The sequence below is a fragment of the Takifugu flavidus genome, chromosome 12 (genome assembly GCF_003711565.1).
Source record: "Takifugu flavidus isolate HTHZ2018 chromosome 12, ASM371156v2, whole genome shotgun sequence".
In the NCBI taxonomy this organism is placed as follows: Eukaryota; Metazoa; Chordata; class Actinopteri; order Tetraodontiformes; family Tetraodontidae; genus Takifugu; species Takifugu flavidus.
In genome coordinates, this window is record NC_079531.1 from 14,079,067 (window position 1) to 14,105,752 (window position 26,686).

At 57.0% G+C, this 26,686-nt stretch overlaps 4 protein-coding genes and 1 long non-coding RNA gene across 15 annotated transcripts in view; 3 read left to right on the plus strand and 2 right to left on the minus strand.

The window, feature by feature from the left end:
* The window catches only part of nf1a (neurofibromin 1a), a 29,177-nt gene extending 18,407 nt beyond the window's left edge, over positions 1-10,770 (plus strand). For both annotated transcript variants that reach the window (XM_057049566.1, XM_057049568.1), the window contains exons 36-57: positions 3,484-3,916; positions 3,986-4,326; positions 4,403-4,605; positions 4,686-4,879; positions 4,948-5,088; positions 5,871-6,150; positions 6,218-6,432; positions 6,520-6,581; positions 6,662-6,803; positions 6,891-6,992; positions 7,052-7,192; positions 7,263-7,389; positions 7,474-7,605; positions 7,688-7,823; positions 7,895-8,049; positions 8,132-8,254; positions 8,319-8,437; positions 8,507-8,607; positions 8,726-8,868; positions 9,004-9,050; positions 9,123-9,339; positions 9,434-10,770. In XM_057049566.1, the coding sequence (XP_056905546.1) occupies positions 3,484-3,916; positions 3,986-4,326; positions 4,403-4,605; positions 4,686-4,879; positions 4,948-5,088; positions 5,871-6,150; positions 6,218-6,432; positions 6,520-6,581; positions 6,662-6,803; positions 6,891-6,992; positions 7,052-7,192; positions 7,263-7,389; positions 7,474-7,605; positions 7,688-7,823; positions 7,895-8,049; positions 8,132-8,254; positions 8,319-8,437; positions 8,507-8,607; positions 8,726-8,868; positions 9,004-9,050; positions 9,123-9,339; positions 9,434-9,576 (3,697 nt within the window). In that variant the 3' untranslated portion in view covers positions 9,577-10,770. The remainder of the gene's footprint in view (positions 1-3,483; positions 3,917-3,985; positions 4,327-4,402; positions 4,606-4,685; positions 4,880-4,947; positions 5,089-5,870; positions 6,151-6,217; positions 6,433-6,519; positions 6,582-6,661; positions 6,804-6,890; positions 6,993-7,051; positions 7,193-7,262; positions 7,390-7,473; positions 7,606-7,687; positions 7,824-7,894; positions 8,050-8,131; positions 8,255-8,318; positions 8,438-8,506; positions 8,608-8,725; positions 8,869-9,003; positions 9,051-9,122; positions 9,340-9,433) is intronic.
* On the minus strand, positions 165-5,857 carry LOC130534909 (mucin-2). Of its 3 annotated transcripts, none has more exons than XM_057049582.1 (4): positions 5,331-5,857; positions 3,305-3,436; positions 2,029-3,228; positions 165-1,785 (listed from the first exon to the last, which is right to left on the minus strand). In XM_057049582.1, the coding sequence occupies exons 3-4, from the start codon at positions 2,076-2,078 to the stop codon at positions 630-632; spliced, it is 1,206 nt and encodes a 401-aa protein (XP_056905562.1). In that variant the 5' UTR covers positions 2,079-3,228; positions 3,305-3,436; positions 5,331-5,857; the 3' UTR covers positions 165-629. The 3 variants fall into 3 exon arrangements, with proteins under 3 accessions (XP_056905562.1, XP_056905561.1, XP_056905563.1); XM_057049581.1 differs by having other exon boundaries at positions 165-1,791; positions 5,331-5,854; XM_057049583.1 differs by lacking the exon at positions 165-1,785 and having other exon boundaries at positions 2,315-3,228.
* Positions 10,771-11,004: 234 nt separating the features above from the next.
* Positions 11,005-12,021, minus strand: LOC130534916 (uncharacterized). Its single transcript, XR_008952991.1, has 2 exons — positions 11,367-12,021; positions 11,005-11,330 (listed from the first exon to the last, which is right to left on the minus strand). It is a non-coding gene; the product is annotated as an uncharacterized LOC130534916 (long non-coding RNA).
* On the plus strand, positions 12,016-20,181 carry akap1b (A kinase (PRKA) anchor protein 1b). 6 transcript variants are annotated; one of them, XM_057049569.1, is made up of 12 exons: positions 12,016-12,255; positions 12,340-12,455; positions 15,005-16,305; positions 16,370-16,497; positions 16,565-16,691; positions 16,772-16,899; positions 17,007-17,184; positions 17,267-17,417; positions 17,512-17,579; positions 17,650-17,723; positions 17,798-17,863; positions 17,938-20,181. In XM_057049569.1, exons 3-12 carry the CDS (start codon positions 15,030-15,032, stop codon positions 17,998-18,000), a joined length of 2,259 nt encoding a protein of 752 aa, XP_056905549.1. In that variant the 5' UTR covers positions 12,016-12,255; positions 12,340-12,455; positions 15,005-15,029; the 3' UTR covers positions 18,001-20,181. The 6 variants fall into 6 exon arrangements, with proteins under 6 accessions (XP_056905549.1, XP_056905554.1, XP_056905550.1 ...); XM_057049574.1 differs by having other exon boundaries at positions 16,373-16,497; XM_057049570.1 differs by lacking the exon at positions 12,016-12,255 and having other exon boundaries at positions 12,280-12,455.
* Positions 20,182-20,375: 194 nt separating this feature from the next.
* cuedc1b (CUE domain containing 1b) lies at positions 20,376-26,248 on the plus strand. Of its 3 annotated transcripts, none has more exons than XM_057049585.1 (11): positions 20,376-20,550; positions 22,355-22,958; positions 23,024-23,151; positions 23,214-23,340; positions 23,439-23,700; positions 24,074-24,139; positions 24,291-24,371; positions 24,535-24,628; positions 24,708-24,766; positions 24,852-24,918; positions 24,988-26,248. In XM_057049585.1, coding segments are annotated over exons 2-11 (1,200 nt in total). In that variant the 5' UTR covers positions 20,376-20,550; positions 22,355-22,643; the 3' UTR covers positions 24,989-26,248. The 3 variants fall into 3 exon arrangements, with proteins under 3 accessions (XP_056905565.1, XP_056905566.1, XP_056905564.1); XM_057049586.1 differs by having other exon boundaries at positions 24,291-24,365; positions 24,849-24,918; XM_057049584.1 differs by having other exon boundaries at positions 20,378-20,550; positions 24,849-24,918.
* Positions 26,249-26,686: the final 438 nt, after the last annotated feature.

Genomic DNA, 26,686 nt, shown 5'->3' on the forward strand with positions numbered 1-26,686 from the left:
GCTTTGCGTGGTTTCAGGCTTCCTCCGTTGTTTGTGGGTAAAGCTCTGGTTCCCGTCCACATTTGAGGGCAGACCAACAGAGAAAAAGGGTCCTACACATTTGCTGCCCCACAATCACCGGAGCCCCGTACGACAAGAGGCTACAGACACACACCAACAAAGACTTAGCGACTTTATCATTGCCTTTATTCTTTACAGCTAAATATCACTAAATACGAGGCCTCTGCTCTGACCACCGAGCTGTCAGAATCTGACGGCTGAACAATCATCTCAGGTGGACGTTGAGCTCTTCTGAGCTAAATCTGAGTAAAATCTGATGATTTCTGTGCCAAACATAGATAAACATTCACTTACAGCAGGCGCTGATACATCCAGATCCAAATCTGTGATCTGATACACGTTGATGCAGCTACAATAGTTGGTGCCGTTAGATGGAAAAGAAAAGCCGAGTTTTGCAACGTTCTGAGATTTTCCGCCACTGGAGAACTCATTCCGCTCCGCTCTGCTTCTCAAAAGCTGTGAAAGTCGCTAGCTTCCGTTTTGCCTCTGGTTTCTCCACTTCCTTTGTTGTCGGCCACAGACGTTGTTGAAACCACCGGCAACAGTTGTGTGGCGGTTTCGCGTGGTCGTCATCCCTGAGCAGTTTCCCCGACGCCGTTTGCTGGAAAGTCGTCTGTGAGGCTCACGGCCATCAGGTCGCCCGGTGCTGTTGTTGTGGGAGAGGCCGCACGGACGCAGTTTTCCTTCTCTGCAACGCCGTTGGTGGTTTTTGCTTCTGGAGCGTCGGCAGCGGCGCCCGCACTCCCCTCAACGTCGCGTCCTGCCCCCTGCTGGTCAGACGGAGCTCCTTCACGTCTGTCTCCAAAGGTCGTGCCTGGGTTGATGTCCTCCATCTCCTCGTCGGTCTCTGGCAGCAAAGACAACCTTCTGGACAAGCTTTGGGGCAGGAAGCTGGAGAGGGAGATGCGATTGGACGGCCGCCATCTGATCTGGCCGTTGTCTTCACCGTCCTCGATGAACGGAGACGGACCGGCCCAGTTTTTGATTGTTATCTGCTGCTCGTTAAGCTTCCGTTTCCTGATGTAGATGACCAGGAAGCTAACCATCATCAGGAACAGGGTTGCTCCTATGACCCAGGCCACCACTGTGCTATGATTGGCCTCCTTGGTTGCCTCTTTTTTTGGACGACCCCCGTCCTCCTCTGGTCTGATGTCCTTGAGTGTCCTCTTGGTTGTTGCCGGTGTAGTTTGTGACGGGGCCGTCGGCTGCACGTCCCTGATTATTGTGGGCTGGGTGGACATGGAGGCAGTGGTCCCGGGCGGAAGCGTGGTGGGGATGGAAGTGCTGGGCGGAAGCGTGGTGGGGATGGAAGTGCTGGGCGGAAGCGTGGTGGGGATGGACGTGCTGGAGCTCGTTTCCATGGGAGTTGTCGCTGCCGTTGCCGGGGTGCCGGGCTGCATTGGGACGTCTGCTTGTTGTCCCGTTGTGGCGTTTTCAGCCCGTGTGGAGTCGCTGAGCTCAGGTAAGGGGGGAAAGGTCGCCGCTGCTCCCGTTTGGACCGCTGGCGTCAGTGTTTGTGCTGAACGTTGCTCATCGGTGGTGGGATCGGGGAGGAGGAGACGCGGACCTGAGGTGTGCGCTTCCTGCGTCGCCACGCGGCCCTTTGGTGTCGTGAGACTGACATTCTGCTCGGTGGTCACGGCGCCGCACGGCGTCAGCAGCCAAATTAGAACCAGGCTCGATAGATGAAGGTTCATCTTTGTGGTTTCTGTGCAGTTTGCTGTCCTGAGGCTGAAAGAGAGGAAGGCGTCAGCCCCGAACAGGAAAGTAACGCACATCTGTTTGTTCTCTCGAGTTAAGTTCAGCTTCTGGTGCCAAAGTAGGATAAACCCCACAAGATTAGCATTAGCAAAAGAAGTCGAGGCTTCACGTTGAGCTGGGAACGGCCCGGTTCTCCACTGCTGATTCTTCTGATGGTTCTCATCAGTCTATAGATTCCATACGTGCTTTTAATCCGGCTTCACTTACCAGAGACTCTGCTGTCGTCTGTATTGATCCCAGAGCGGTTTTTGGCTCATCGGGACGTCGGCTGTCTGAGAAGTCTTGAGCAGGAACTGACTTTGTGCTTGAAAACACGCCGTTGCCTCACAGGAAGTGTGACACTCTCGCTCTGCTAAATTCAGAACTTCTCCCTCTGTGGTTGCACCAACCCGCCACTCTGGCGTTTGATCGAGAAGCAGATGAGCAGCTGTTGATGGCGGCGAGTATAAAATCTGGAGTCTTTTAGCCCAAACTCACCAGGAAAAACGGACACTTTTGTCTGAAGATTACGTTTTATTTCATACGTGCTCATTATCAACCACTTAAATGATTAATGTTTCAAGTTAAACATCAGCGATCACCAGCAAAGACACCAGCAGCCCCCACGCCTGGGTTTTGTTGTTGTGGACCTCACGTTATGGACGAGTTAAAGATTTAAGCTTGTGTTTAATAACTCTGCTGACACCTTCTTCATTATCGACACTCATTCTAATAATCGGGGCAAATGTGACTCAACGCCGCTTCACACCACGAGGGGCATGTCCTCCAGGTCCTTCAGAACCTCCAGGCAGGAATCTCTGGACCTGGAGGTGGACAGGTGACCCATCTTCTCCCCCGAGTTATAATTTGTTTCCGCTCGCGGCTCCTCCTGACCCGTTCCGGCCTCCTCCCGCTTTTCCTCATGCGGATCTTCCTGGTTTTCCGCTCTCACCTCCTCGAGCATGACGCTGGCATCGCAGGGCCCGACCAGTCCCTGGGCCTCTGGCTGGTCAGCCTCCCAGTAGCACGTCCCGCTCACCAAGTCCACATTGGAGCGGGAGGTCCGGGGGACGTAAACTCTGTGCTGGATGTGGTAGACCTGGCACGCCAGCACGATGGTGCTCACCAGCAGGCAGAAGATGAGCCCCCCAGCTGAGCCCAGGGCGATCAGGCCCAGCTCGGTGTCGATCAGGCAGTCACACAAGGTGGCGTTGGCGCCGGCGTCCGTGCCGTTGGCGCCGGCGTCCGTGTCGTTGGCGTCGTCTCTGGCGGTGACATTGAGCTCGGGGGCGGAGTCGGAGCTGCTGGCTTCTGTTTGAAGATGAGGCGTTTGGCTCAGGAGGTCCTGGTCCACGTCTGCCTGATGGAGGTGCAGCAGGTTCAGCAGGAGGAGGAGCCAGAGACAGGTTCTGGTGCCATCCATGGTCCCTGGATGTGAGACAAGCTGTTAAAGTGAAGAACCCCCACAGAATTACAACGCTACAGCTCAAACCCCACAACTTACTGGATTTATTCTGATTTGAAGGATCAGTTCTCTGAATCTCCTGCTGCTCCGGAGGTCCTCTGAGGTCGCTCTCTGGGCTCGTTGTCCTTTCCCACTCTCTATTTCAGGGTCGCCGGTTCTGGTTCTGCTGGTCTGTATTAGAAGAGCTCATTTATAGTGGCTTTGCTGTTTTCCCGAAGGTTCAAAACGGGCCAGATAAACGGAGACCTGCTCATCTACCACGTCCTCCTCACCCTCAAGCCCTACTACGCTAAACCCTACGAAATCGTCGTGGACTTGACACACGTGGGACCCAGCAATCGCTTCAAGACCGACTTCCTGTCCAAGTGGTTTGTGGTCTTCCCCGGGTTCGCGTACGAGAACGTGGCGGCCGTGTACGTCTACAACTGCAACACGTGGGTGCGGGAGTACACCAAGTACCACGAGCGGCTGCTGACGGGGCTGAAGGGCAGCAAGCGGCTCCAGTTCATCGACTCCCCGGCGAAGCTGGCCGAGCACATCGAGGCGGACCAGCAGAAGCTGCCGGCAGCCACGCTGACCCTGGAGGAGGACCTGAAAGTCTTCCACAACGCCCTGAAGCTGGCCCACAAGGACACCAAAGTCTCAATCAAGGTGAGTTCCAGACCGCTACACGGCAGCATGTTCAGGAGCAGAGAGAGAACCGGACGCCTGCTCTTTCAGGTGGGTTCCACGGCGGTTCAGGTCACCTCTGCCGAACGGACCCGCGTGCTGGGCCAACCCGTCTTCCTCAATGACGTCTACTACGCCTCTGAGATAGAAGAGATCTGCCTGGTGGACGAGAGCCAGTTCACCCTCACCATGGCCAACCAGGGCACGCCGCTCACCTTCATGCACCAGGAGTGCGACGCCATCGTCCAGTCCATCATCCACATCCGATCGCGCTGGGAGCTGTCGCAGCCGGACTCCATCCCGCAGCACACCAAGATCCGACCCAAAGACGTGCCCGGCACCCTGCTGAACATCGCTCTGCTCAACCTGGGCAGCTCTGACCCCAGCCTGAGGTCAGTCCCAGAGGAACCCGGAGGTCTGAAGCCTGCTGGGCCGCCTCTGACCCTTCTCCTCTCCTCTCCCCTCCAGGTCTGCAGCCTACAACCTGCTCTGTGCTCTGACCTGCACCTTCAACCTGAAGATCGAGGGCCAGCTGCTGGAGACCTCGGGCCTGTGCATCCCAGCCAACAACACCCTCTTCATCGTCTCCATCAGCAAGACGCTGGCGGCCAACGAGCCCCATCTGACGCTGGAGTTCCTGGAGGAGTGCATCTCCGGCTTCAGCAAGTCCAGTAGGTCCAGCACCATCTTTAGCTACGGAGGGTGAAAAGGATGAGGTCTCTCTTGAGCCCGCGTCCCGTTTCTGCCGCAGGCATCGAGCTGAAGCATCTCTGTCTGGAGTACATGACGCCCTGGCTGCTCAACCTGGTGCGCTTCTGCAAGCACAACGACGACGCCAAGCGCCAGCGCGTCACCGCCATCCTGGACAAGCTCATCACCATGACCATCAACGAGAAGCAGATGTACCCCTCCATCCAGGCCAAGATCTGGGGGAGTCTGGGGCAGGTGAGTGCACCACGGGGGCAGTTGGATGGGTGCCGTCGGGGGGCGTTAACGCCGTGGCTGCGTTCCAGATAACGGACCTGCTGGACGTGGTGTTGGACAGCTTCATCAAGACCAGCGCCACGGGAGGCCTGGGCTCCATCAAGGCGGAGGTCATGGCGGACACGGCCGTCGCCCTGGCCTCAGGGAACGTCAAACTGGTGTCCAGCAAGGTGAGAGTCGGCCGGTGCCCCGCGCACGCGTCTGCCTTCATTATGGGATGCTAACGTTAGCAGGCTTGTTCGTTCAGGCTAAATAAAAACAGCTCCCGGGTCACCGCACCCTGGAGCTGATGTCTCCTCTCCACACTGGCGTCAGTGACTTGACTGAAATTGAAATGGCCGTTCCTCAGAGAGCCCTCCTCCCGTGCCACCTGTGCCCCCCCCCCCCAGAATTAAGAGTCTCTGTTACTTACCTTCTAGTGGAGGAAACTGATCCACGGCGGTGGCTGGCTGGCTCCTCGGGGCTCCTCAGGGCTCCTCAGGGCGTCGGCACCAGCAGACTCATGGTGTGTGTGCTCTGGGTCCAGCTTCAGCCCCAGCGCTCAGATAAACAAACGCAACACACACGAGGCACAATAGACGCGCGGGGCCCTGGCTCCTATTATGGCTGCCGGCTGGCGCCGCTGAATGGTGGCCATTGTGGCCGCTGGCACCGGGAAGCACGCAGGCAGCCGGAGCTGGGGGTCGGGCCGCTCCTCGACCTTCTACAAGATGAATTTGCGACTGAACAAAATCCGATTTTAAAAAATCCCGTGCGTGGAAGCTCCCGTGCGTGGTCGTGTCCACGCGGGTCCTGTGGGACGTGGCGTCGGGAGCCACCTTCCGAACACAATGAACCCTTGTGTGGCCTCCTGAACTCTGTCACCCGGCGCTCCGGCGACGCCTGTCACCGTCTGGCGTCCACGGAGACGCCGGCAGCATTGTCCTGACGTCTCTCTGTGTTTCTGCCGAAGGTGATCGGGCGGATGTGTAAGATCATAGACAAAACGTGCCTGTCGCCCACGCCCACGCTGGAGCAGCACCTCATGTGGGACGACATCGCCATCTTGGCGCGCTACATGCTCATGCTGTCCTTCAACAACTCCCTGGACGTGGCGGCCCACCTGCCCTACCTGTTCCACGTGGTGACGCTGCTGGTGGCCACCGGGCCGCTGTCCCTGCGCGCCTCCACGCACGGCCTGGTCATCAACATCATCCACTCGCTGTGCACGTGCTCGCAGCTCAACTTCAGCGGTGAGGACGCGCCGGCGGAGCAGCTTTGCAGCTTTTAACGGTCGCTAACGCGCCGCTGTGATTCCAGAGGAGACCAAGCAGGTGCTGAGGCTGAGCCTGACCGAGTTCTCCCTGCCCAAGTTCTACCTTCTGTTCGGCATCAGCAAGGTCAAGTCGGCCGCCGTCATCGCCTTCCGCTCCAGCTACCGGGACCGCTCCTTCTCACCGGGCTCCTACGAGAGGGAGACGTTCGCCCTGTCCTCCCTGGAGACGGTCACCGAGGCCCTGCTGGAGATCATGGAGGTGAGCGGGGTTCTGAGGGGTTCTGAGGGGTTCTGAGGGGTTCAGGGGTTCTGTGGTGGGAGCTGACGTCCTGCCTGTGTGTCTCAGGCCTGCATGAGGGACATCCCAGCCTGCAAGTGGTTGGACCAGTGGACCGAGCTCGCCCAGAAGTACGAAACTCCCATTCCCGGCCACAGGCGGAAGCCTTTTCCCGCCCCTCCGGCAACGTTGTGTCTCTGTGTGGCTCCAGGTTTGCGTTCCAGTACAACCCGTCGCTGCAGCCCCGAGCGCTGGTGGTGTTCGGCTGCATCAGCAAGAGGGTGACCCACGGCCAGATCAAGCAGATCATCCGCATCCTCAGCAAGGCCAGCCCGCTGCTGAGCATCGACCGGGTCAGGCCCGCTCCGTCCCGCCGCTCCCGGGCTTTTCCCGTCTCCGTCGGCGCTGAACCCTTGTGCCCTTCGTCCTCTTCCTCACAGGGGCTGGAGAGCTGCCTGAAGGGCCCGGACAACTACAACAGCCAGGTTCTGATCGAGGCCACGGTCATCGCTCTGACCAAGCTGCAGCCGCTCCTCAGCAAGGTACCAGACCCGGTTCTGATCCCAGTCCGACCCGAGACTCAAAGGCCGTCTGTTTTCAGGAGTCTCCGATGCACAAAGCTCTGTTCTGGGTGGCCGTGGCCGTGCTGCAGCTGGACGAGGTCAACCTCTACTCGGCCGGAACCGCCCTGCTGGAGCAGAACCTGCACACGCTGGACAGCATGCGCGTCTTCAACGACAAGGTAACGCCGCCGCCGCCTGGCGCGGTCTCGGTCGCTGCGCTGCCCCCGACTCACGTGTCTCGTCCTCCAGAGCCCGGAGGAGGTCTTCATGGAGATCCGGCGCCCCCTGGAGTGGCACTGTAAGCAAATGGACCACTTTGTGGGTCTGAACTTCAGCGCCAACTTCAACTTTGCACTGGTGGGCCACCTGCTCAAAGGTAAGGGCAATAGCATCGAGCGCTCGCTGCCGTCCGGAAGCTGGTTCTGAAGGCCGGTCTGGTCTGCTTCGGTTCCGTCTGCAGGCTACAGACACCCGTCTCCCACCACTGTGGCCAGAACCGTCAGAATCCTGCACACGCTGCTGTCTCTGATCAGCAAACATCTGAAGTGTGACAAGTTTGAGGTCAACACTCACAGCGTGGCCTATCTGGCAGGTAGGAACCCGTTTGGGTCGGGTCGGGCCCGGTAGCCCCGGGTCAGAACTGCTTTGGACTCGGTCTCTGCTCTTTACCGCAGCGCTGCTCACCGTTTCGGAGGAGGTCCGAAGTCGCTGCAGCCTCAAACACAGGAAGTCGCTGCTGATCTCCGACCTCTCCGTGGACCCGGTTCCCATGGAAACCTACTCCAGTCACATCACTGACCCCAGCTGCAGGTGAGGAGGAGGCGGAGCGGAGGTCCACCTCACGGGCGCCGTCGCCTGACCGCTGCTCCCGTTCCTTTCAGAACCCTGCGGGAGACTCAGCCGTGGACCTCGCCTCAGGTTTCGGAGCGCTACCTGTCGGCCCACCCGACCATGGGCCAGGTCAGCCCCCGGACACGCAAGTCCATGAGCCTGGACATGGGTCAGCCCTCGCAGGCCAACGCCAAGAAGCTCCTGGGTACGAGTCTGGTTCATGCTACATGCTAAAGCTAAAGGCTCCGACCTCTCCAGAATCCCAGAGCTGTTCTGTCGCCTTGCAGGCACCAGGAAGAGCTTCGACCATCTCATATCAGACTCGAAAGCACCAAAGAGACCGGAGATGGAGTCCGGGATGACCACGCCTCCCAAAATGCGGCGCGTGGCTGAGAACGACTACGAGATAGGTGAGGCACCGATGCGCCGGCCCGGCTGTTAGGAGGCGAACGCCAACGCTCTGTGTTACCGTAGAGACGCAGCGGATCGGGAACTCGCACCTCCGGAAGGTGTCCGTGTCGGAGTCCAACGTCCTGCTGGACGAGGAGGTGCTGACGGACCCCAAGATCCAGGCGCTGCTGCTCACTGTGCTGGTGAGGGAGCCGAGCGTGGCCACGCCCCCCAGGGGAACCGGGCCTGTACTCACCTTTCTCCTGTCTCAGGCCACGCAGGTCAAATACTCCACCGACGACTTCGACCAGAGGATCCTGTACGAGTACCTGGCCGAGGCCAGCGTCGTCTTCCCCAAGGTGTTCCCCGTCGTGTAAGTGGCCCTGAAGGAAGCGGGTCGCCGCCCCCGGACCCTGGACCCCGCCTCTCCTCTGACACGCGTGTCTCCAACGTGCGTCCACGCTCACGCTGTCTTCTCGGTTCCTCCTCAGCCACAACCTGCTGGACTCCAAGATCAACACTGTGCTGTCCATGTGCCAGGACACCAACCTCCTGAACCCGGTCCACGGGATCGTGCAGAGCGTGGTGTACCACGAGGAGTCGCCGCCGCAGTATCAGCCCTCCTATCTCCAAAGTAACCGCCTCGCCTCGCTAACCGCCTCGCCTCGCTAACGCCTCGTCGGCTAACGCCTCGCCGGCTAACGCCACGCCGGCTAACGCCACGCCGGCTAACGCCTCGCCCGCTAACGCCTCGCTGTCTGTTTTGCAGGTTTCGGCTTCAACGGTCTGTGGAGGTTCGCCGGGCCCTTCTCTAAGGTACCGACCCCGCCCTCCTCTCGGCCGGGACGCGCCTGCTTTGAGGTGTTGACGCCTTTCCTGTGATTTCAGCAAACCCAGATCCCCGACTACGCCGAGCTGATCGTCAAATTCCTGGAGGCGCTGATCGACAGCTACCTGCCGGCGGCCGACGAGGATCGGGGGGAGGAGCAGCTGAGGACGCCCACCTCCCCGTACCCCCCCTCAGGCCAGAGCCAGCTCAGCATCACTGCCAACCTGAACCTGTCCAACTCCATGACCTCACTGGCCACTTCCCAGCACTCCCCAGGTAGGAGGGGTGGGGGGGGTGATTTTTCAGATGGGAAATAAACAGGAAACCCAGATGTTGTTTCGAGTTCTGCACTTCTCTCTTTGTCCACCAGGTGTCGACAAAGAGAACGTGCAGTTGTCCCCCAGCTCAGCTCTGTCCAGCGGGGGGCGCACTCGCCACGGCTCGGCCAGCCAGGTCCAGAAGCAGCGCAGCACCGGGAGCTTCAAGCGTCCGAGCATCAAGAAGATCGTGTGAGCGGGCGGCGCAGCGACGGCGGCGTCCTCCTGTCACGCACCCCTCCCCCCCCCAGCCTGCAGGGCCTCACGCCGCACGTGACTTTGGACTCATTTAGTTTCTTCCGCCGCGTCCGAGCGACTCCGCGGTCCCGCCGAGGAGGAGCGGCTGCGGCCGGGTCCTCGCCTGGACGCCGGTCACGCCCGTCCAGCTGTCGGCAGGAAGTCGGCGGAGACTGAGACGTTTTGGTTCCTCTGACAGAACTTGGAGGGTGGGAACAGCCGCGGGGGGTCGGCGACCTTCTGGGACATCCGAGCTTCCCTCTGTACATATTTTACATAGACAGATGATGTATCGGTCGTCACTCAAGTCGTGCTGAATCTGGATGTTGACGTTCTCTCCATGGTGTGCCTTTGTCAGGGGTTTTCAGTGTGTACAATAGTGTAAAGCAACGGTTGCCGGGGACTCAACGAAGCAGGTACTAATTATGGAGGCGAGCCGTCCGCGTCTCCTGAGCTCGCCGGAGATTCCGCGTTGGCCTCCGACGACCTTCAGTATACAATCATCCATCGACCCTGTTGCCTGAACGTATTTATGCTGTACAGCTAGCTAGAGACGTGCGACTCTGTGTGGAAGCAAAGCTCGTGGAGCACCAGGTGAAATGTGTAAATATCTGCCAGCTTTGCTTTGGGCCTTTTCCTCCTGATTTAGTTCCGTCTCCTCTTTCAGTACGACGTCTTTTCTCAGCAGCCTTCGCTTTTGTTTGAGTTACAAGGAAGATGATTTAACGGGCAATAATCTCCAGAGCTGTCGTCAGCGTGTTTTATCCTGTCACGTGTGCGATACGCCGTCCTGGCCTGACGAGGTAGCCGTTAGCCACCGGCGCCGCTCACCGTGAAGAAGAGGTTCTTAGAACAGTTTGCTGGCTAATGTCAGAATTTGAAGGGAACCCGTTTCTAAACTGCTAACAACAAAAGAACTAGCAGACGCAGCTAATCTGAGCTAATGCTACGCTGACAAATTTATCCTCGACTCTCACGAAACGGCCGATATTCTCGTTCATGGGACTTTAGCAAGTGGTGATGCCACCCTCCCCTCAGCTTGCTAGCTTAGCTTAATTTCAACTTGTGCTGATAATGTTTGGAGTCTAAATGACCAGTTCCCTTAAACACAATTTTAGCATTAGCATTAAATGCTTGTGCTGGTTCTTACAAATTGCCTGTTTGTCCTGTTTAACTTGGCTGAAAACGAAAGAAAATCCAAAATGTTTTAATTTTGTCAGGAATTCGATGGATGCGACGAACACGTGAACACGTCACGATAATCCATCACGGCTAACATCTTTTATCCATGTTTACGCATAATTGTTTTAGCTAATCCGTTGCAGCCATTAGCAGGGTTTGGCTAATCACGTTTTTGTCGTTATCGTTGCTTTTTAATGTCGAAGAATTTTATTTTATTTTTTACAGAGTTCAGCCATCAGAATCAGTATTAGCACCGCTAACGCAGCGACGCGCTCGGTCATCATCGGAACGAAATCTTCCAAAAGTGGCGCCCCCCGGTGGGCATCGGGATCTTCTGGGGTTCCCGCCTCAAAGAGCGACACAAAGGGGAAATGAATCGACCCGCGGAAGCTTGGACCAGGACCAAACCGGCAGAATCCATGAAAACTCCCAGAATTCAGCTGAACCGTTTTTATTTCTACCGACCGGTTGAAACATCTTCCTGCCTTCTCGTGTAAATAGAAAATCACCAAGTCACATGTTCTGTGCTGCCTGATGTTTGGAGCGGCGCCGGGTCTGAGGACCGACCCGGCGCCGCTCGGATCCACGCTTGCAGATGAAACATCCCCGACGTCCAGCGGCGAGGGGTTTCGAACCCGCAACCTCTGGGAGCGGAGGTTGACTTGCACTAATTTAAAGGAAGGGTGGTGGGTTTGGGAAGATAAAAGACCCTGAAAACGCGGCATGTTTTCTTTGATGTTATGCAAAAACTGAAACGTGTGTAGAGTTCTGGTGCGACCTTTGTTTTTAATGCAGTACATGTGACAATTGTAAATACTTTGTGTACAATTTGAGACGGTCTATTTACTACACTGTACATACATGTGATATTGTATCATTTGGTTTTTGTAAAGCAGTTAGTTTCTGTATAATAATATACAAATTGAACTATTCCAGTGTTAGTAATAAAATGTTTTGCTCTCCACGGCTGCGTTTGCCGCACTGTCGCTCAAATTCACTTCAAATTTCAGGACAATGTGAGCCCACGAAACCCGCTACGAGCTAAAGTTGACCGCCGCTGGCTAATGTGGGATGCTGAGGATGACCTTTGACCCGGCGGATTGATGGTTGCTTCCACACAAACGCACTAATAATCCAGGCAGGAGAGGCCATCGTAGCATATGGTGACCAAACAGGTTGCTACCACATTCAAGTTAAACCAGTTTAAGAGAAGAGACACTGGTTGTTGCCTCCTGGATCTCATGGACCTGCTTCCTCTCTGGTTCGGCTTCTGAATTAATCTACGGAATTGAATCCAACTAACCCGAGGACTCGCAAATTAGAATCCTATTTTCACAATCTCACACGTTTGACTTCCTTTCCAACGGAATTTGCTTTTACCAACGTTGTGACGACGTAAAACCGCGTTTCTACCTCCGCGAACCGCGGCGCCGAGCTGCGCATGCGCGGAGTGCAGGTACGTGCCGCTGCTGCATTCCCAGTTCCCGCGAGATCCCAGATCTCGCGATGTTTGACCAGCTGTTTGGTCTGTGTTTTTTAGACTGCTGCTAGTCGGTCAACACGTGGGAAGGAGAGAGTGACTTTCCACAGGGACACGTTGGAAAAAGCAGCGTTATTTTGTTCCCATCGTGGCGGCGCAGAAGATCCTCAAATACTGTGAGTAAACGGGACCGAAACGGGCGCTTTGAGGGCTCGCGAGCGCGGGCATGTGGAGCGATAGCGTCTTCATCGTTTTCTTATAGTTGGACAAACTGCGCAGGAGCCGCGTCCTCGGCGATTAAAAGCAGACCCGGGCCGACGTCCGTGCACACCCTGCCCGCGCTGGCGTGCACCCGCCGGGCGGAGCGGTCCATGTCATTGGAGAAGGAGCCTACTCATCTTTCCCAACTTCGGCTAGCAGCTCTCCGGCTAGCTGCTGGCGCGTTGTGTAATTTAGATTATCCTAATTCCCTGTTCTCCCGCGGCCTTTGCTCGTCCCAACTGCGGGAATGTGGGTCACGATTGCGGCAAATGTTGGCTAAAGTTGTCGGTTGGACCGGGCTGTGATCTGTGTCGGGCCGGCTAACGGGCTAGCTGAAGGTCTGAGGCCCGCGTGAGGCTGGACGGGCTCCGAACGTCCTCTGGCTCCGACCGTGTCCGGATCAAACGGTCACCGAGCGGCGTTCGGAGGCTCCTCGGGTCGCTGCTTCGGCGTTTCAGGGTGAGAGCAGCCGGGGAAAAGGACTCCTGCTTGGGTCCAAACACGAGGCTTTAATGGTGTCACGTCATGGAGCCCCGGGGTCAAAAATAGTGCTAACGGCGCCCGGGCTGTTAGCCGGGCTGCACCTTGGTTCGGGCGCACCGACTCCTCCGGGTGGAGGGTGAATCCGCCAGGTGGTTCCCGGAATGCGGCCTCCTGGCCGGACATGCATGGCGGTAGCGTGGGGGCTCACCCGGTGCCCGGTTCCAGCCCAGACAGCCCCCATGAACCCGTCAGTTCACCTTGTCAGCCCCGGGGGCCACGCCGCGGGTGCCCCCGGAGGGGGACTCGGCTCTCGGCTGAATGTGGCGTGTTTTACCATCAGTTCGGCTCGGAAATGAGCGGCTAACGAAGCCGAAAGTTCGAGTTTCCACAACTTGTTCTTGGCCACCCTTGTCACCGCCCACCAGCCGGGCTCAGGGGTCCCGAACTGGACCGGGACCGCACACTTTGTCTGACTCGCCATCAGATCCGATCTCGGTTAGCGTCAAAAGAATCCGATTCACCTTTACTTCAGCCAACTTGCGTGGAAATAAATGGGCCGAAACTCGAGTTCAGGTCCACGTTGTTGTTGGTTCGCGACCCGAATGTTAAATCCACCCGGTCAGCGAGTCGATTTATTTGCGTGTTTAGTGATTAAAAGACTCTAAATTGTTGGGGAGCAACACGCTGTGGCTGCTAGCATGTAGCTAACCTAGCTAGGCGGCTCCGTGACGCTAACGTGCTGTTAGCATTGTGGATCAACGTGTTTGGGGCGAAACGTGAATAATATTCACTTTCTATTGAAATACTGACCGAAATAGGAACAGGTGCTCGGTTCTTTGCCCGCTGGTTGGTGGAACTGGGCCGCTTGGGGCGTCGTTGTCGGTGCTTTACGGGCGTAATGGTCGGTGTTCGGGGCAGACGCCTCCAGCACATCCGCGCACGGACCCGGCACCGGCGTTCCCGGTGTTCCCGGTGTTCCCAGGAGTGGAATGCGGGTGTGTGACCGGGCTCCGGTGCTGTGTGTGTCCGCTGCGAGCGCTGCTCGGGCCGCTGCTGCCCCCCCGTGAAGGTCACCGTGTTGCAGGTGGACTTTTGGGTCCCCGAACGGAGGAACGAGGCTCCGGAATGTCCGGGATCACTCTGGGTTTCACCGTAACCTTGTCAAGGTGAACTCACCTGCCTCCATTTTGCAGGCGGGTTTTAATTGAACGTTTTTAATCCACAAAAACATTTGAGCACGTGTGCAGAGTTTTACTCCCTTTGAGGGTCGAGGAGCAACAAATGCTGATGTGCCCCCCCCAGAGGTGGACGGACCACTTCAGAAGGAGGTTTTCCTTCCTTGGGTCTTTGACCACTAGATGATGCCAGATGTTACACTTGGACCCCCCCCCCCTTTCCGTCGGAACCTCTGATCTTATTGGTTCGCCCCGCGTCCGTGGCGACGGCGGGTGGTCGTGGCTAACGGGCGGTGGGTAGCGGTGGCTAACGGGCGGCGGGTCGTCGTGGTTAACGGGCGGCGGGTCGTCGTGGTTAACGGGCGGCGGGTGGTGGTGGCTAACGGGCGGCGGGTGGTGGCGGCTAACGGGCGGCGGGTGGTGGCGGCTAACGGGCGGCGTGTGGTGGTGGCTAACGGGCGGTGGGTAGCGGTGGCTAACGGGCGGCGGGTGGTCGTGGCTGAGAGCCGCAGGCAGGACGGACACGCTGAGCGGAGCAGCGCGACAGCTGACAGGTTGCGATGGGGCGCGTGACTCCTGCCGGGGGGGCGGGGGGGCGGCTCCGTTAAGGAAAGGCATGTGGCTTTTTTAACATGCACAGCTCCGCCGGCCTTCAGCTGTGGCTCCAACACACAACTTTTCTGTTGAGGTTTCGGTGGTGTTTTTAGACGCCGTCGCATCAAAATTCCAGTCAAAGAATTTAGTTATAAAATGTTGTTTCTTTAGGCGCTAGCCGCCAAGCTAACGGCGCTAACGTCTGTTTCCAGGTGTAGCCGTTAGCGCCCTGAGGAAATGCCACTGAGGTTCCGTGCTGTGGTTCCCTACACGCTGCCTGGAGTCCTGGCACTGATCGGCTGTTGGTGGTACCTGTCCAGGAAGAAACAGCGGTCCATCGAGAACCCAGAGGGGGCGCCGCCGACCGCCACGGGACTGAAAGCACCTTTAGTGGAAGGAAGTAACGGTTTGTTGGAGAGCACAGCGTCCCCCCCACACATCCCTTCCAAGGTCGACCAGAGAGCAGAAGATGGCGAGATCGCCCAGAAGATCAAAGCAGAACAAAGTTCTGAAGGAGCCCCGGGGGACAGAGTGGGAGTGGTGTCTGAGGGGGGCGGCCTCCAGGCCAACAGGCGCCCGGCGTGCTCCTCCGCCAGCTCGGAGCTGCACGTCAACGACGCTCACGCCGAGCTCCTGGTCGGCGAGGCCGCACCCGTTCGGTGCCCCTCCCCCTCGGCGGCTCGGCTTCCTGGGGCGGAGCGGCCGGAGCCGGAGGGCGAGGTCGCCCTGCTCACCGAAGACAGGATGGTCACATGTGCGCTCACGCCCCCCCAAACAGAAAAGGAGGTCCCGTCGGAGGGCGACCCCCTGGGGTCCACCCCCTCAGCGCAGGAGTTCAACCAGCACCTCCTAACCAGCACGCCCACCTTTGGCGTCACGGACGCCGTTCAGGAGCCCACCATTAGACCGCCGCCCTCCGAGGACCAGGTCCAGGTCTGCAGCGAGGAGGAGCAGAACCTGGAGCTCCTGGCGTCTGGACTCATAACTGAGGTCATCTCAGCAGCCACGCAGGAGGTCCTGGGCGTCGGCAGCTGCCCGGGCGCGGACGGCGCCCGTCCCCACCGCAGCAGCACGCCGCTGGGCGCCGCTCAGCCGTGCTCCCAGAAGCTGAGCGCAGCACCGCCGCACCCCCGACCGCCGAATGTCAGTCAGAACGGCTGCGAGGAGACGGCGGCGGGGGCGTCGCCGATGCCCAACGGATGCTCCCCACTCCGAGTCCGCCAGACGAACGGCGTGCAGGCGGCACAGACGCTAGACAGGAAGCTAGCGGCGGACGAGGCCGGCGCGCCCGCCGAGGACTCGGCCTGCAGCACGTGTCACTCGGAGGACGGCGTGAGCGGCGAGGACCTCCAGAATAGCGCCAACCAGACGGACGGCGTCCAGGTGACGGGCTGCTCGGCCACGGAGGCGGCGGCGGGCGACGACAGCGCCGCGGACGAGATCAAGAGACTCAACGGACTGAGCCTGCGCAACGGCGGCGTTGGGAACGAGGCCGAAACGGACCAATCAGGAGGTGAGACTGTGACTTCCTGTTCAGAGGTACCGGGACGGTCATGTGACCTGCCGTCGCTGCCCAGCAGGTTCTGACGTCAACAGCATGGACTCGGTGGACAGCGGCTGCACCATGGGCGCCTCGGAGCCCCCCGGCGACCACGCGGCGTCCTCCGGCTCCGAGCTCATCGTCTGGGAGATCGAGGTGCCAAAGGTGAGTGGGCCCGGCGGCGCGGGCGCCGAGTGACGGCGAGACTAACGGGTCTGTCCCGGCTCCGCAGTCCCTCGTGGGGCGGTTGATCGGGAAGCAGGGCCGCTACGTCAGCTACCTGAAGCAGAACTCGGGGGCCAAGATCTACATCTCCACGCTGCCCTACACGCAGGAGTTCCAGATCTGCCACATCGAGGGTGAGTCGGGCGTCCCGGCGCCGCCCCACACCGCCCGCCTCACCTGTGACCCGCCCGCCTCACCTGTGGTGTCGCTGCAGGTGCGCAGGAGCAGGTGGACAAAGCCCTGTCCCTGATCGGGAGCAAGTTCAAGGATCTGGACCTGACCAACCTGTACGCCCCGCCTCCCCCCCCGCTCACGCTCCCCTCGCTGCCCATGACTTCCTGGGTAAGACGGGTGGGCTCGGGTCGGTTAGCCGTTAGCGGGCGCGGCGGGCTGGAGGCGGAGCCTCCCGGGCCCGGCTGCGGTGTCTCACCTGTCCTTCCTCCCCTCAGCTCCTCCTCCCCAGCGGCGTGACGGTGGAAGTGATCGTGGTCAACATCGTGTCGGCGGGCCACGTCTTCGTGCAGCAGCACACCCACCCCACCTACCACGCCCTGCGCAGCCTCGACCAGCAGATGTTCCTCTGCTACTCCCAGCCCTCCACCCCGGCGCTCCCCTCCCCCGCCGAAAGTAGGCTCCGCCCCTCCGCTAGGCGCCGGCAGGTGGCGGCGCACCCCCTCTGACCCTTGTTTTTGTTGTGGCGTGCGTGCAGTTGGCGTCATCTGTGCCGCCCCGGCGGGCGAAGGAGCCTGGTGGCGAGCGCAGGTCATCACCTTCTACAAAGACGCCAACGAGGTGGAGATCCGATACGTGGACTACGGAGGCTACGACCGGGTCAAGATGGACTCGCTGCGGCAGATCCGGTGGGTGCCCCGCCCCCTGGGTGTCCCCGCCCCCCGGGTGTCCCCGCCCCCTCTTTGCTGTAACCGGGCCTGAGCAGCTGTTTGTGTCCCGCAGGTCCGATTTCGTCACGCTACCGTTTCAAGGCGCCGAGGTGCTGCTGGACAACGTCGCTCCGCTTCCAGGTAACGTAGCCAGGCGGGAGCCCCGGCATTGCCGGGATTCCGGGTGACGGTGGCGCTGTCTGTGTTCCAGGGGAGGATCGCTTCTCCGCGGAGGCCACGGCGGCGCTGGAGGAGGTGACGAGGGGCGTGGCCTTGCTGGCGCAGGTAAAGCCGCCGCCTCACTAAACCGCGTCGGCCCCCTTTGGCTCCGACTAACGCGCCTTCTTTTCTCGGCAAAGGTCTCGAACTACGACAACAACACGGGCCTCCCGCTCGTCCACCTGTGGAACGTGGTCGGCGACGAGGTATGGTGGGCGGGGCTAAGGGGCGCCGCCTGCTGATTGGTGCGCGTCTCAACACGTGCGTGTCGTGCTTGCAGGTGGTTTCGGTGAACCGTGCGCTGGTGGAGAGGGGCCTGGGCGTCTGGGTGGAGGGGTTCTGACCCCCGCCGTGCTCCGACCTTTGACCTTCGACCCTCACCAGTCCGGACTGGGATCCCAGCACCAGAAACTGGATCTACAACATTTCTTTTTTTTTTTTCTTTTTTTTTTGGTGGTTCCTGCGATCAGATTATCTGGGAAAAAAATAAATTGAAAGTAAATTGCAGGCACATTCTTCCGGAACTGCTTCAGCCCCCCCCCCCCCCCCACATTCCCAGTACACCAGTGGAACTGGGAGGAAAAGAGTACTTGTACATTTTTAAAAGAAATCTATATTGTGATGAAATAAAGGTTCAGCCAGTATATTTTCCTTCATCCGACCATCCTTCTTGTGTTGGGACGCCTCCTCCACTGGGATCATCGGCACCTTTCCGGATCTTCCCGTTTTTCCCTTCACCAGCGGATCTTCAGCCCACTGGACGTTTTTAAATGGAACTTTGGAGCCGACACGTCCACTGACATAGGAACCGTTTGTGTGGTCACATGACACGCGTGGTCACGTGACTCCGGTTCCGTTTCCCGGCTGACGGGTGTTTCCGGAACCTTCCGAGGCCCAAATCTCGTAAAGCCACAATAGTTCCTGATGCACCACGGTCACCTTTCCTGTCCCAGCCAGGAGGACCTGGCCTCAGTTTCCACGTTCACACATTAAATCAGCTTTCCAGTCTGAACCGGGGGCGTTTATGCAACTTCCAGGCCACTTCTGCCTTTGCAAAGGTCCAAATCAGGTCCAAACGTGTTTTTACAGTGCGTCAGGAACTATTGAGCCGATGCTTCAACGGGGAAACCAGGAAGGGACTGCCTTAAGTTCTCAGTTTCAGCCCCGAGACTTTAAAAATCCTGTTTCTGGAGGGAAAATGGGTCCGTGGTCGCGGCCCCAGCCGCTCGCCAGCGACATAAATGTCCGGTTTTCCTTCCTTGAAAAATAATCCAAACCTGATGAATTTTCAAATTTGTCATTTCAAGGACGAACAGGTGGACTTTTCCCGGTCTGACGACCATGGAAAAGCTAACGCACCCGGAATATGACGGCGCACATTTTTTGACCTATTTTGAATTTGTGTGGGATTTTTTTCGTTGTTTGACTATTGGGAGAAAAGGGGGCGTGTCTTCAGGTCCTGACCATTATTCTTGTTAGCAGCCTGCTCCTTCAGCAGCAGCTAGCTAGCAGACGTCACACTACACCCCGCCACATTTACGCTTGCACTTCTATTCTGCTGGTAGCTGCTTCGGTTCTGAAAAAGACGACGTGTTTTCCATGTAGACGCCACCTAGTGGCCATTCATGAGGTCAGAGACTGCTGAAAAACCCGTGCGGCTCTTTACCATCCTGCAAAATAAAAACCCATTGTTTTATTGACAACGCTCAGACATTTGCAGCAATAATGATTCAACACACCCCTAATAATGGCGAGAAGTGTGATTTTTAGCCGGTTAGCATCAGCGTCGTCTTAGTCTGCAGAGGTTCTCCGAGGGTTAGCTCAAATCTAGCGTAGCTGAAACACGGTTGTCGGTGTCCCTGCTGTTGTCCTCCTCACCTTCCTGCTGAATAATCACAAGGATCAATTCTGAATCCTCCCACTGCGCGTGCTGCTGTCACGGCGGCGTTCCGCCTGTCGGAACCGCCGGGATTCACCTCCGAATCTGTTGGGTTCAGTCCGACACGCATCACTTGATCGAGGCAGCTTTACTGACAAATCAGAGGGAACTGAGTTCATTTCTGGTGAAGGATGTGAAAAGGAAGGTGAATCCTGAAGGTGCCGGTGCTGGAGCGGCAGCCATATTGGCCCGTTTAATCCCGAAAACATCAGCCCCCCCGCACCTAAAGCACTCGCCACCACCTGAAGTCTGTCCGTCAGACACCTGTCTTGTTCATTTACCTGTATATAAGATATTTGACTGTAATTTTCTATAACACTGGAGTGAAATATAAAGGGAAAGTTATTCTTATTTTGGTTTGGTTTGTTCCGGCTCGTGTCGCCTCCCTTCAGACTCCATTCTAGAACCGTGAAACTGGTTTTTTTAGTGTTTCAAGACACCACTTGATAATTTAAATGGGTTTTAAGCTCCGGTGCCCAAAGCATTTGACATGTACAGACGTTTTGTTTTGCTTTAGGCTCAATTTAGGTTTGATTTGTTGATTGTACAGATCTATTAGGGGGAAATAAAAAGTTATTGACAGTGTCTGTGGTTGTTTTTGATTTTTTTTAAGACAAAAAACAGGTTGTAATACGGGATAAAGGAGGATATTTGTTTACTTTAGGATAAAAGTCTGTCTTGTATTTATATCTGAGTATATTCTAAATGCTGTTTTCTTGCGTTTAAAAGCGAAGCAAAGGCGTTTTATTTTGAAAGTACCCGTGCTAGCACAGCTTCCGGTTAGCTGCCGAGCGGAGCTTTAGCCGCAGGATGACCGGACGCCGTCCGTCTGTTTCCCGTTACAATGCTAACAATCAGCGGTCCGCTGCTCCGCGTCGCCCCGCTCCTTTTCTCCTCGACTCCGCGACGCTTTTAGATTTTCCCGGTTTGTGCGGACCCTCTTCGGCTGTGTGTGTGAGTAAAAGCCAACATTTCCCCTCTTTTTTCCCAGACTTATGATCCGCTTCCAGCTTTAAATATGCTTTAGAAAATTAGCCGTTTAGCACCGAATGGTGGTTCCAGCGTAAGAAGCGCGTCTGTTGGGCTATAAATCGATGTTTTGAGATCCGTTTTGGTGGATTTGATGGCGTAATTAGACAAAGGAAAATTGAGTTTGGTGTTGGAACCGACGGAGGCCCGGAGGATGACTTATCCCCCCGCTGGAGGAGCTTGTGCGGCCGCTGCCGTGGCCAGTTAGCGCCGACGGCTAGCATGGCGCCGCCGAGCTCGCTCCGACAAAACTCACCGACGCTTCCCCCTGTTCCAGCACCAGTAAAACAAAACATCACAGCCGTTCTCTACATTTCCAAAATGTCATTTTGCGATGGTTTTTTTCCTGAATTGCTGCTGCCTGGAAGTGTTGGCAGCAGCGTTAGCGGCTCAGCTCGATGCTAAAGCTCCCGTTTTATTCCATTTAACGTTTATTTCTTTGACATTTAACCAAGTTAGTCCTCTGAGAACTGGTGATTCAAGTGGTCGCCGAGGGTCCGCTCATGTGATTCCGAGGAAAACGCTGCAAAATTTGCAGAGGAACTCAAAACTGGTTTTATCCTGATCCCATGATTCGAATGATCCCATGATTCGAATGATTCCATGATTCGAATGTAAAGGTTTGATGCACATGCGGTCAAATCCCAGCCATGAACCCGCCGTTGGCCCCATTTGGCTGCATTACTCCAGAAAGTTGGAGTCTTTATCCTGAAAGACGACTTTCCTGCTGCTCTTTGGCCGTTTTCCAACGCGTTTATGGAAAACTTGGCAGATTTGCTCCAGCTGAGGGCAGCAGCTCATGGAGCCTGAGCCTGAAACGTGGCTCCAGACCAGCCGGACCGTCCCGTCGGGATCCCGTTGGGATCACTGTGTGCACGAGTCCAGACTGAACCTGATCCAGATCGTCTAAATATAGTCGAGACAAATATCGTGACGTCTCTGCACTCGCTCCACACTGGCCTGTGTTCTGGTTCTGAGGAAGAACCAAGTCCGACCCTTCTGATCCCTGAATATGGAGCGGATTTTCCCAAGTGAAACTCGGTTTTCATGTGATTGAATGGAGGGGTGATAAAAATCCGGTTTTCCAGGGATTCAGCAGCGACATCACGTCGCTTCTCATTGGCTCCCTGGAAAATCAGGACCAGGCCTTGAAGTCCTTGTCCTTCCTTTTATGGTCCTTTTGAAGAGCGCATGGCACCAGATCACCCCCCTGGATCACCCTGAGAAGGGATCCCTGCTCCACCAACCAGATTCCAGGCTCCCAGGTTGGGTCCTGGAGACGGTCTGTGTTTTCCAGGTTGGGTTCAAGGTTTGTCACCTGGAGCTGAATTCTCTCTGACCTTCTGGTTCTTCTGAGCAGCTCGTCGGTGAGCCAGAACTTTACACCCTTACCGACCCCCATGACTATTAACTTTAAGTAAGAGACTTTAGACACGCCCACCACAGCCTTGTGTAAGATGGTTACGCAGTGTTTGTGCCAGGATATCAGCGCGCACACACACACACACCACACACACACACACACACACACACGCACAGGGGCATTAATCCAGATCCAGAACAGGTGGTGGGTCACTGCAGGTCACACTTGGCGGCACAGCTGCAGCAGAACTGGTGCTTTTATAGCAGCAGGAGGCCACAGATACCGCAGTAAAGTTCTGCTCCAGCTGGTTCTGCTCCAGCTTTAATCGGGCCCATCATTTCAGAGGGTTGTGTCCCGTCTCTGCAGGTGCCGACGCCGCTGACGTAGCGATGCGCCTCCCCTGGTGGCCGCTGACTGGAGAACGCCACGACAGGACCGGGACCGTAGCCGCCTAGCTTCCTCTCGTACGGCCATGTTGGACAACCCAGCACAAGTGGGGGGGCGACTCCAGCTCTGCTAAACCCCGGCTAGCGCTAGCGTTTTGACCTGAGGATGAGAAGCTAAGCGGGGAAGGAAGCACAAGACAAGCGAGACCGACGGGACTCCGGTTGCTAACGGTTACAGAGCGCCGCCCCGTGGGCGACCAGGCCGGAGGATGACCAGCCTGTTCAGGCGCAGCAGCAGCAGCAATGGAGGCTCCAGGAGCGGCGGCGGGGGCGGGGGGGGCGACGGAGAGGGCGGGCCGCTGAACAACAGCCGGCCCAACCGGCAGGTCCGGCGCCTGGAGTTCAACCAGGCCATGGAGGACTTCAAGACCATGTTCCCCTCCATGGACTACGAGGTGATCGAGTGCGTGCTGCGCTCCAACAACGGCGCCGTGGACGCCACCATCGACCAGCTGCTCCAGATGAGCATCGACGGGCAGGGCTCGGACGACAGCTCGGACTCGGACGACAGCATCCCCCCCGAGGTGAGCCACGCCCCCTTTGGGCTGCGAGCGTCAAACGGATGTTTTCATTCCCGTTCCGTTCCCAGATTCTGGAGCGAACGCTGGAGCCCGACAGTTCAGACGAGGAGCCGCCTCCGGTCTACTCTCCTCCAGCGTACGACATGCACATCTATGACAGGAAGTACCCCGAAGCTCCGCCCACACCGCCACCAAGGTAAGGCGGCCTGAGCTCCGTCCTGGCGACGGACACGCTCGCTAACGGCGGCTCCCGTGCAGGTTCGAAGCGGAGCCGCTTCCCGCTCACACGCAGGCCCGGAGCTACCGGAACTGGAACCCTCCCCTGCTGGGGAATCTGCCTGACGACTTCCTGCGGATCTTACCGCAGCAGCTGGACAGCATCAAGGTGACGCGCTGAGTCTGACCTCGCCATGACCTCTGGTGACCTTTGGCCCTGAGCTGCAGGCGTGGCCGCTCTAACCCGCCCTCTGTTCTGTCTCGCAGAGCTCCCAGAGCAGCCTGTCTCAGCCTTCCTCCTCCTCCTCCTCCTCGGTGTCCTCCATCAGCCAATGGACGACCCACTCCAGCTCCCAGCCTGGGGGGGCGGGCACCGCCGGAGGTCCAGGCTTGCCAGCGGGCGCCACGGAGCAGGACAAGAAGCTGAAGCAGTACCTGGAAGACGAGCGCATCGCGCTCTTCCTGCAGAATGAAGAGTTCATGAGGGAGCTGCAGCGAAACCGCGAGTTCCTCATCGCTCTCGAGAGAGGTACCACCGCCGTGCCGGTTCCCCCACACAGACAGGAAGTAGGGAACATCAAAGGGTTTTAACACTGCCACCTCTGAAACGGAGAAAAATGCCACTAAAACACCAAGAATTGGTTGAAGGAGCCTCTAAATATTCACCGTCTCCCTCGTGTCTGCGCCATTGTTGCAACTCTTCTTGGACTAAACGAGTCTCCATTGGTCATAGTTTTCCATCCCTTGGCTTTGATGTTTCAGTCAGACGGTGAAACGCCGCGTCGTAGTTTGTATGAGATCAGGTCTGCAGCTTTCAGCCACCAGGTGGCGCTGGTTGGTGCTGGCGCTCCCGTCACCATTCCCTCATCCCTCCCGTCATAACATCTGCTCTCTGTTTTTAGATCGCTTGAAGTATGAATCAAAGAGATCAAAGTCCACTCATTCATCTAGCTTGGAGAGTTCCACAGGTAGATATCACTCCCTCATCCAGCTGTGCGTCCGTCCGTCCAGCTCAGTATTTGCTTCAGGGTCTCTGCTTCAAGGTTCGGGGGGGTTTTGAGTGTGTGTGTGTGTGTGTGTGTGTGTTGTGATGCATTCAGGTGCTGTTTGTGTGTGCAGGAGATCAGTGTTCTGCAGCGTCCACGGAGGCCGTCTCAGACGACGCTCTGTTCCAAGACAAACTCAAGCACATGGGCAAGTGTGAGTGTTTCTGTTGCTTCCTCCCATCAAAGGTGTCGGTCTGTCCGGAGGATCCGGATCCTCGGGATGGTTCCCAGGAACCCCCCGATGCTTCCGACGGCTCCTCGCCGAGGCCGAGCCCTCATTTTAAAACCCTTGCTTTGTTCTGTGTTTTCACCTCCAGCGACGAGAAAGAAGCTTTTTGAAATCGCCAGAACGTTTTCTGAGAAGACGAAGAGGAGAAAATCCAAGCGGAAGGTGCTGCTGAAGCATCACTCGTATCCTCCAGAACCCTGTTCTCCTCGCTCTCTTTACGCCACAGCTGCTCTCCTTTTCCTGAACGCAGCTCCTCCCCAGGCTGGGCACCGCCGACTCCACCGCCAACCTCCTGGACGACGTCGAGGGGAACGCCGGCGGTGAGGCCTCCGTCCGGGCGTCTGCGCCCTCAAGCATCTGTTCAACTCACCCATGTTTGTGTGTTTGTTTGTTTGTGTCCAGAAGAAGACGGCCAGCCGAGACGAGCCGCCACTCAGGGAGCGAAGGAGCAGGGCGGCGAGCCGGGATCATGGTGAGGCTGCGCCCGGGTCATGTGACCGCGCTGCTGCGCGTCGTTAAACACCACCCACTGTTGTTCCAGATCCTCCCGCTGCACCATATCAGGGTTCCGATGGCATCCCGACCCACCTGTGCCGGCGGCAGCCTCAGCCCCCCGACCCCTGACCTCTGACCCCTGACCCAACCCAAAGCAGCTGACGCTGCGACAGGGCGCGGCGCCGGCCGGGCTTCTCCGCTCCACGTTGATGATAGATCGTTTGTAATGTAGAACATTTATTCCTTAGACTGTTTTTGTTACTCCCCCAGTTTGCAGTGGCAGATTTAGTCTCCGTTGGAGCCTTTGAGCTCCAACTGCTCCTTCGTCGACACATAACCAGCTGGATTTAGACACAAACCTCTTTTTTGTGACTGAGCTTGAGGTCAAAGGTGACGGAACCCTTCAGGATGGTGCCTTCCTGCAGACGTAACAACCGTGAGGACGTCAGAAGTCTCCTCAGAGCGATGTCCAGCTTTCCCATGTGAACAATAATGGCCTTTTGGGAACTGAATTACTCGTACATACGCACCTGCTTATGTAGCATATTTCAAAGATGGGGAAAGCAAAAGAGCAGGTGGAAGCACCTGAGGATCCGCGGGGGCCTCGGCTCAACAGGTGATGAAAATGCTGCGTGTGGACCGGACCAGGAGGCGTTAGCATCAGTGACGAGACGCTCCTTCATGGAAAGGTATCCTAGCATCCAGCTAGAAGCTAGCTCCTCCAGTGGCAACAGTAGGTCCTCAGAGTTGGCTCACGTGTGGACTTCTGGGCATTATTGTTGCTAAGTTAGCGGTAGCACAGGCCCAAATTCACTCAGATCTTCTCAACCTAAACCACATGTTGGCCTGTTTCTCTCTCCACAAGTCTTTGTAATTATGAAGCTAACGTTCCTGACTAAAAGAAAACGGTTATGTTTGCAAAAAGGGGAACTTCTGCTCTTTTTTAAACTATTCTTTTCATGGGATTTGTCTGATTAAAGCTGCATTTCTGCTCCTGTTCAATGAAGGAAACTCAAACATTTGTAACTTTCTAAATTAGGTTCCACAGTGAGAAATACCAAAGACCTGATGGGCTAACGAGGGTGATTCCGTCGGCATCCTTTTGTGTTGGTTTGTGTAGTTTAGCGTGGCCGTAGTTTGTAGCCTGTGGAGTGGCGTGTTAGCGGGGGGACGTTACGTGTTTACAGTGGATCCAAGAAAAACTGCCAGATTCTCAACACATTAACTTCCAGCCTGTGAAGTCGACATCAACTCTTCCTTTGTAAGAATTTTTCTTTCTGATTATGAAATATATCAGATTAATCTCCTGGGTGTGTTGTCAGCGTCCTCTTTTGATGAAACCTGCTTTAAACGATACCGACCAAAGCTGGTGGTTGAGCTGCTGCCCCCAACGTGCAGCTCTTCCCATCAGGCTCCAGATGAACAGGTCCAAACGGGAGCTGGGGCGGATAATGAGGCACCATGCAAGCGGACGGGGAACCACAACCATAATAATAAGAGGCGTGCTTGTGAGAGGGTGAATGTCCAGGATTTAGAAGTCATGAGGTTGGAGAGCTGCAATCCAAGACTCCGGGAGGGCAGTGATGTCTGAACAGACGTGTTTTTGTAAGCAGACATTATGTCGGCCCTGCCAGCCTACAGTTGCTCAGGCCACCAGGGGGGGGGGGGGGGCTGACCGAGCCTCCACAGGAACGAGTCAAAGTGAAACTAGTGGAAGGACTGTTGCCCAAATGTCAGCGCACGTT

Excerpts from the sequence above, each read along its gene's own strand:
- LOC130534909 (XM_057049581.1), bottom strand. The coding sequence starts at position 2,078 with ATGAGCCAAAAACCGCTCTGGGATCAATACAGACGACAGCAGAGTCTC. Across the intron at positions 1,792-2,028 it reads AGACGACAGCAGAGTCTCTG|CCTCAGGACAGCAAACTGCA; the intron begins GTAAGTGAAGCC and ends CCTCTCTTTCAG.
- akap1b (XM_057049569.1), top strand. The coding sequence starts at position 15,030 with ATGCCACTGAGGTTCCGTGCTGTGGTTCCCTACACGCTGCCTGGAGTC. Across the intron at positions 16,306-16,369 it reads CGAAACGGACCAATCAGGAG|CAGGTTCTGACGTCAACAGC; the intron begins GTGAGACTGTGA and ends GTCGCTGCCCAG. Across the intron at positions 17,724-17,797 it reads GCGTGGCCTTGCTGGCGCAG|GTCTCGAACTACGACAACAA; the intron begins GTAAAGCCGCCG and ends TTCTCGGCAAAG.
- cuedc1b (XM_057049584.1), top strand. The coding sequence starts at position 22,644 with ATGACCAGCCTGTTCAGGCGCAGCAGCAGCAGCAATGGAGGCTCCAGG. Across the intron at positions 23,341-23,438 it reads AGCAGCTGGACAGCATCAAG|AGCTCCCAGAGCAGCCTGTC; the intron begins GTGACGCGCTGA and ends TCTGTCTCGCAG. Across the intron at positions 24,372-24,534 it reads ACTCAAGCACATGGGCAAGT|CGACGAGAAAGAAGCTTTTT; the intron begins GTGAGTGTTTCT and ends TTTCACCTCCAG.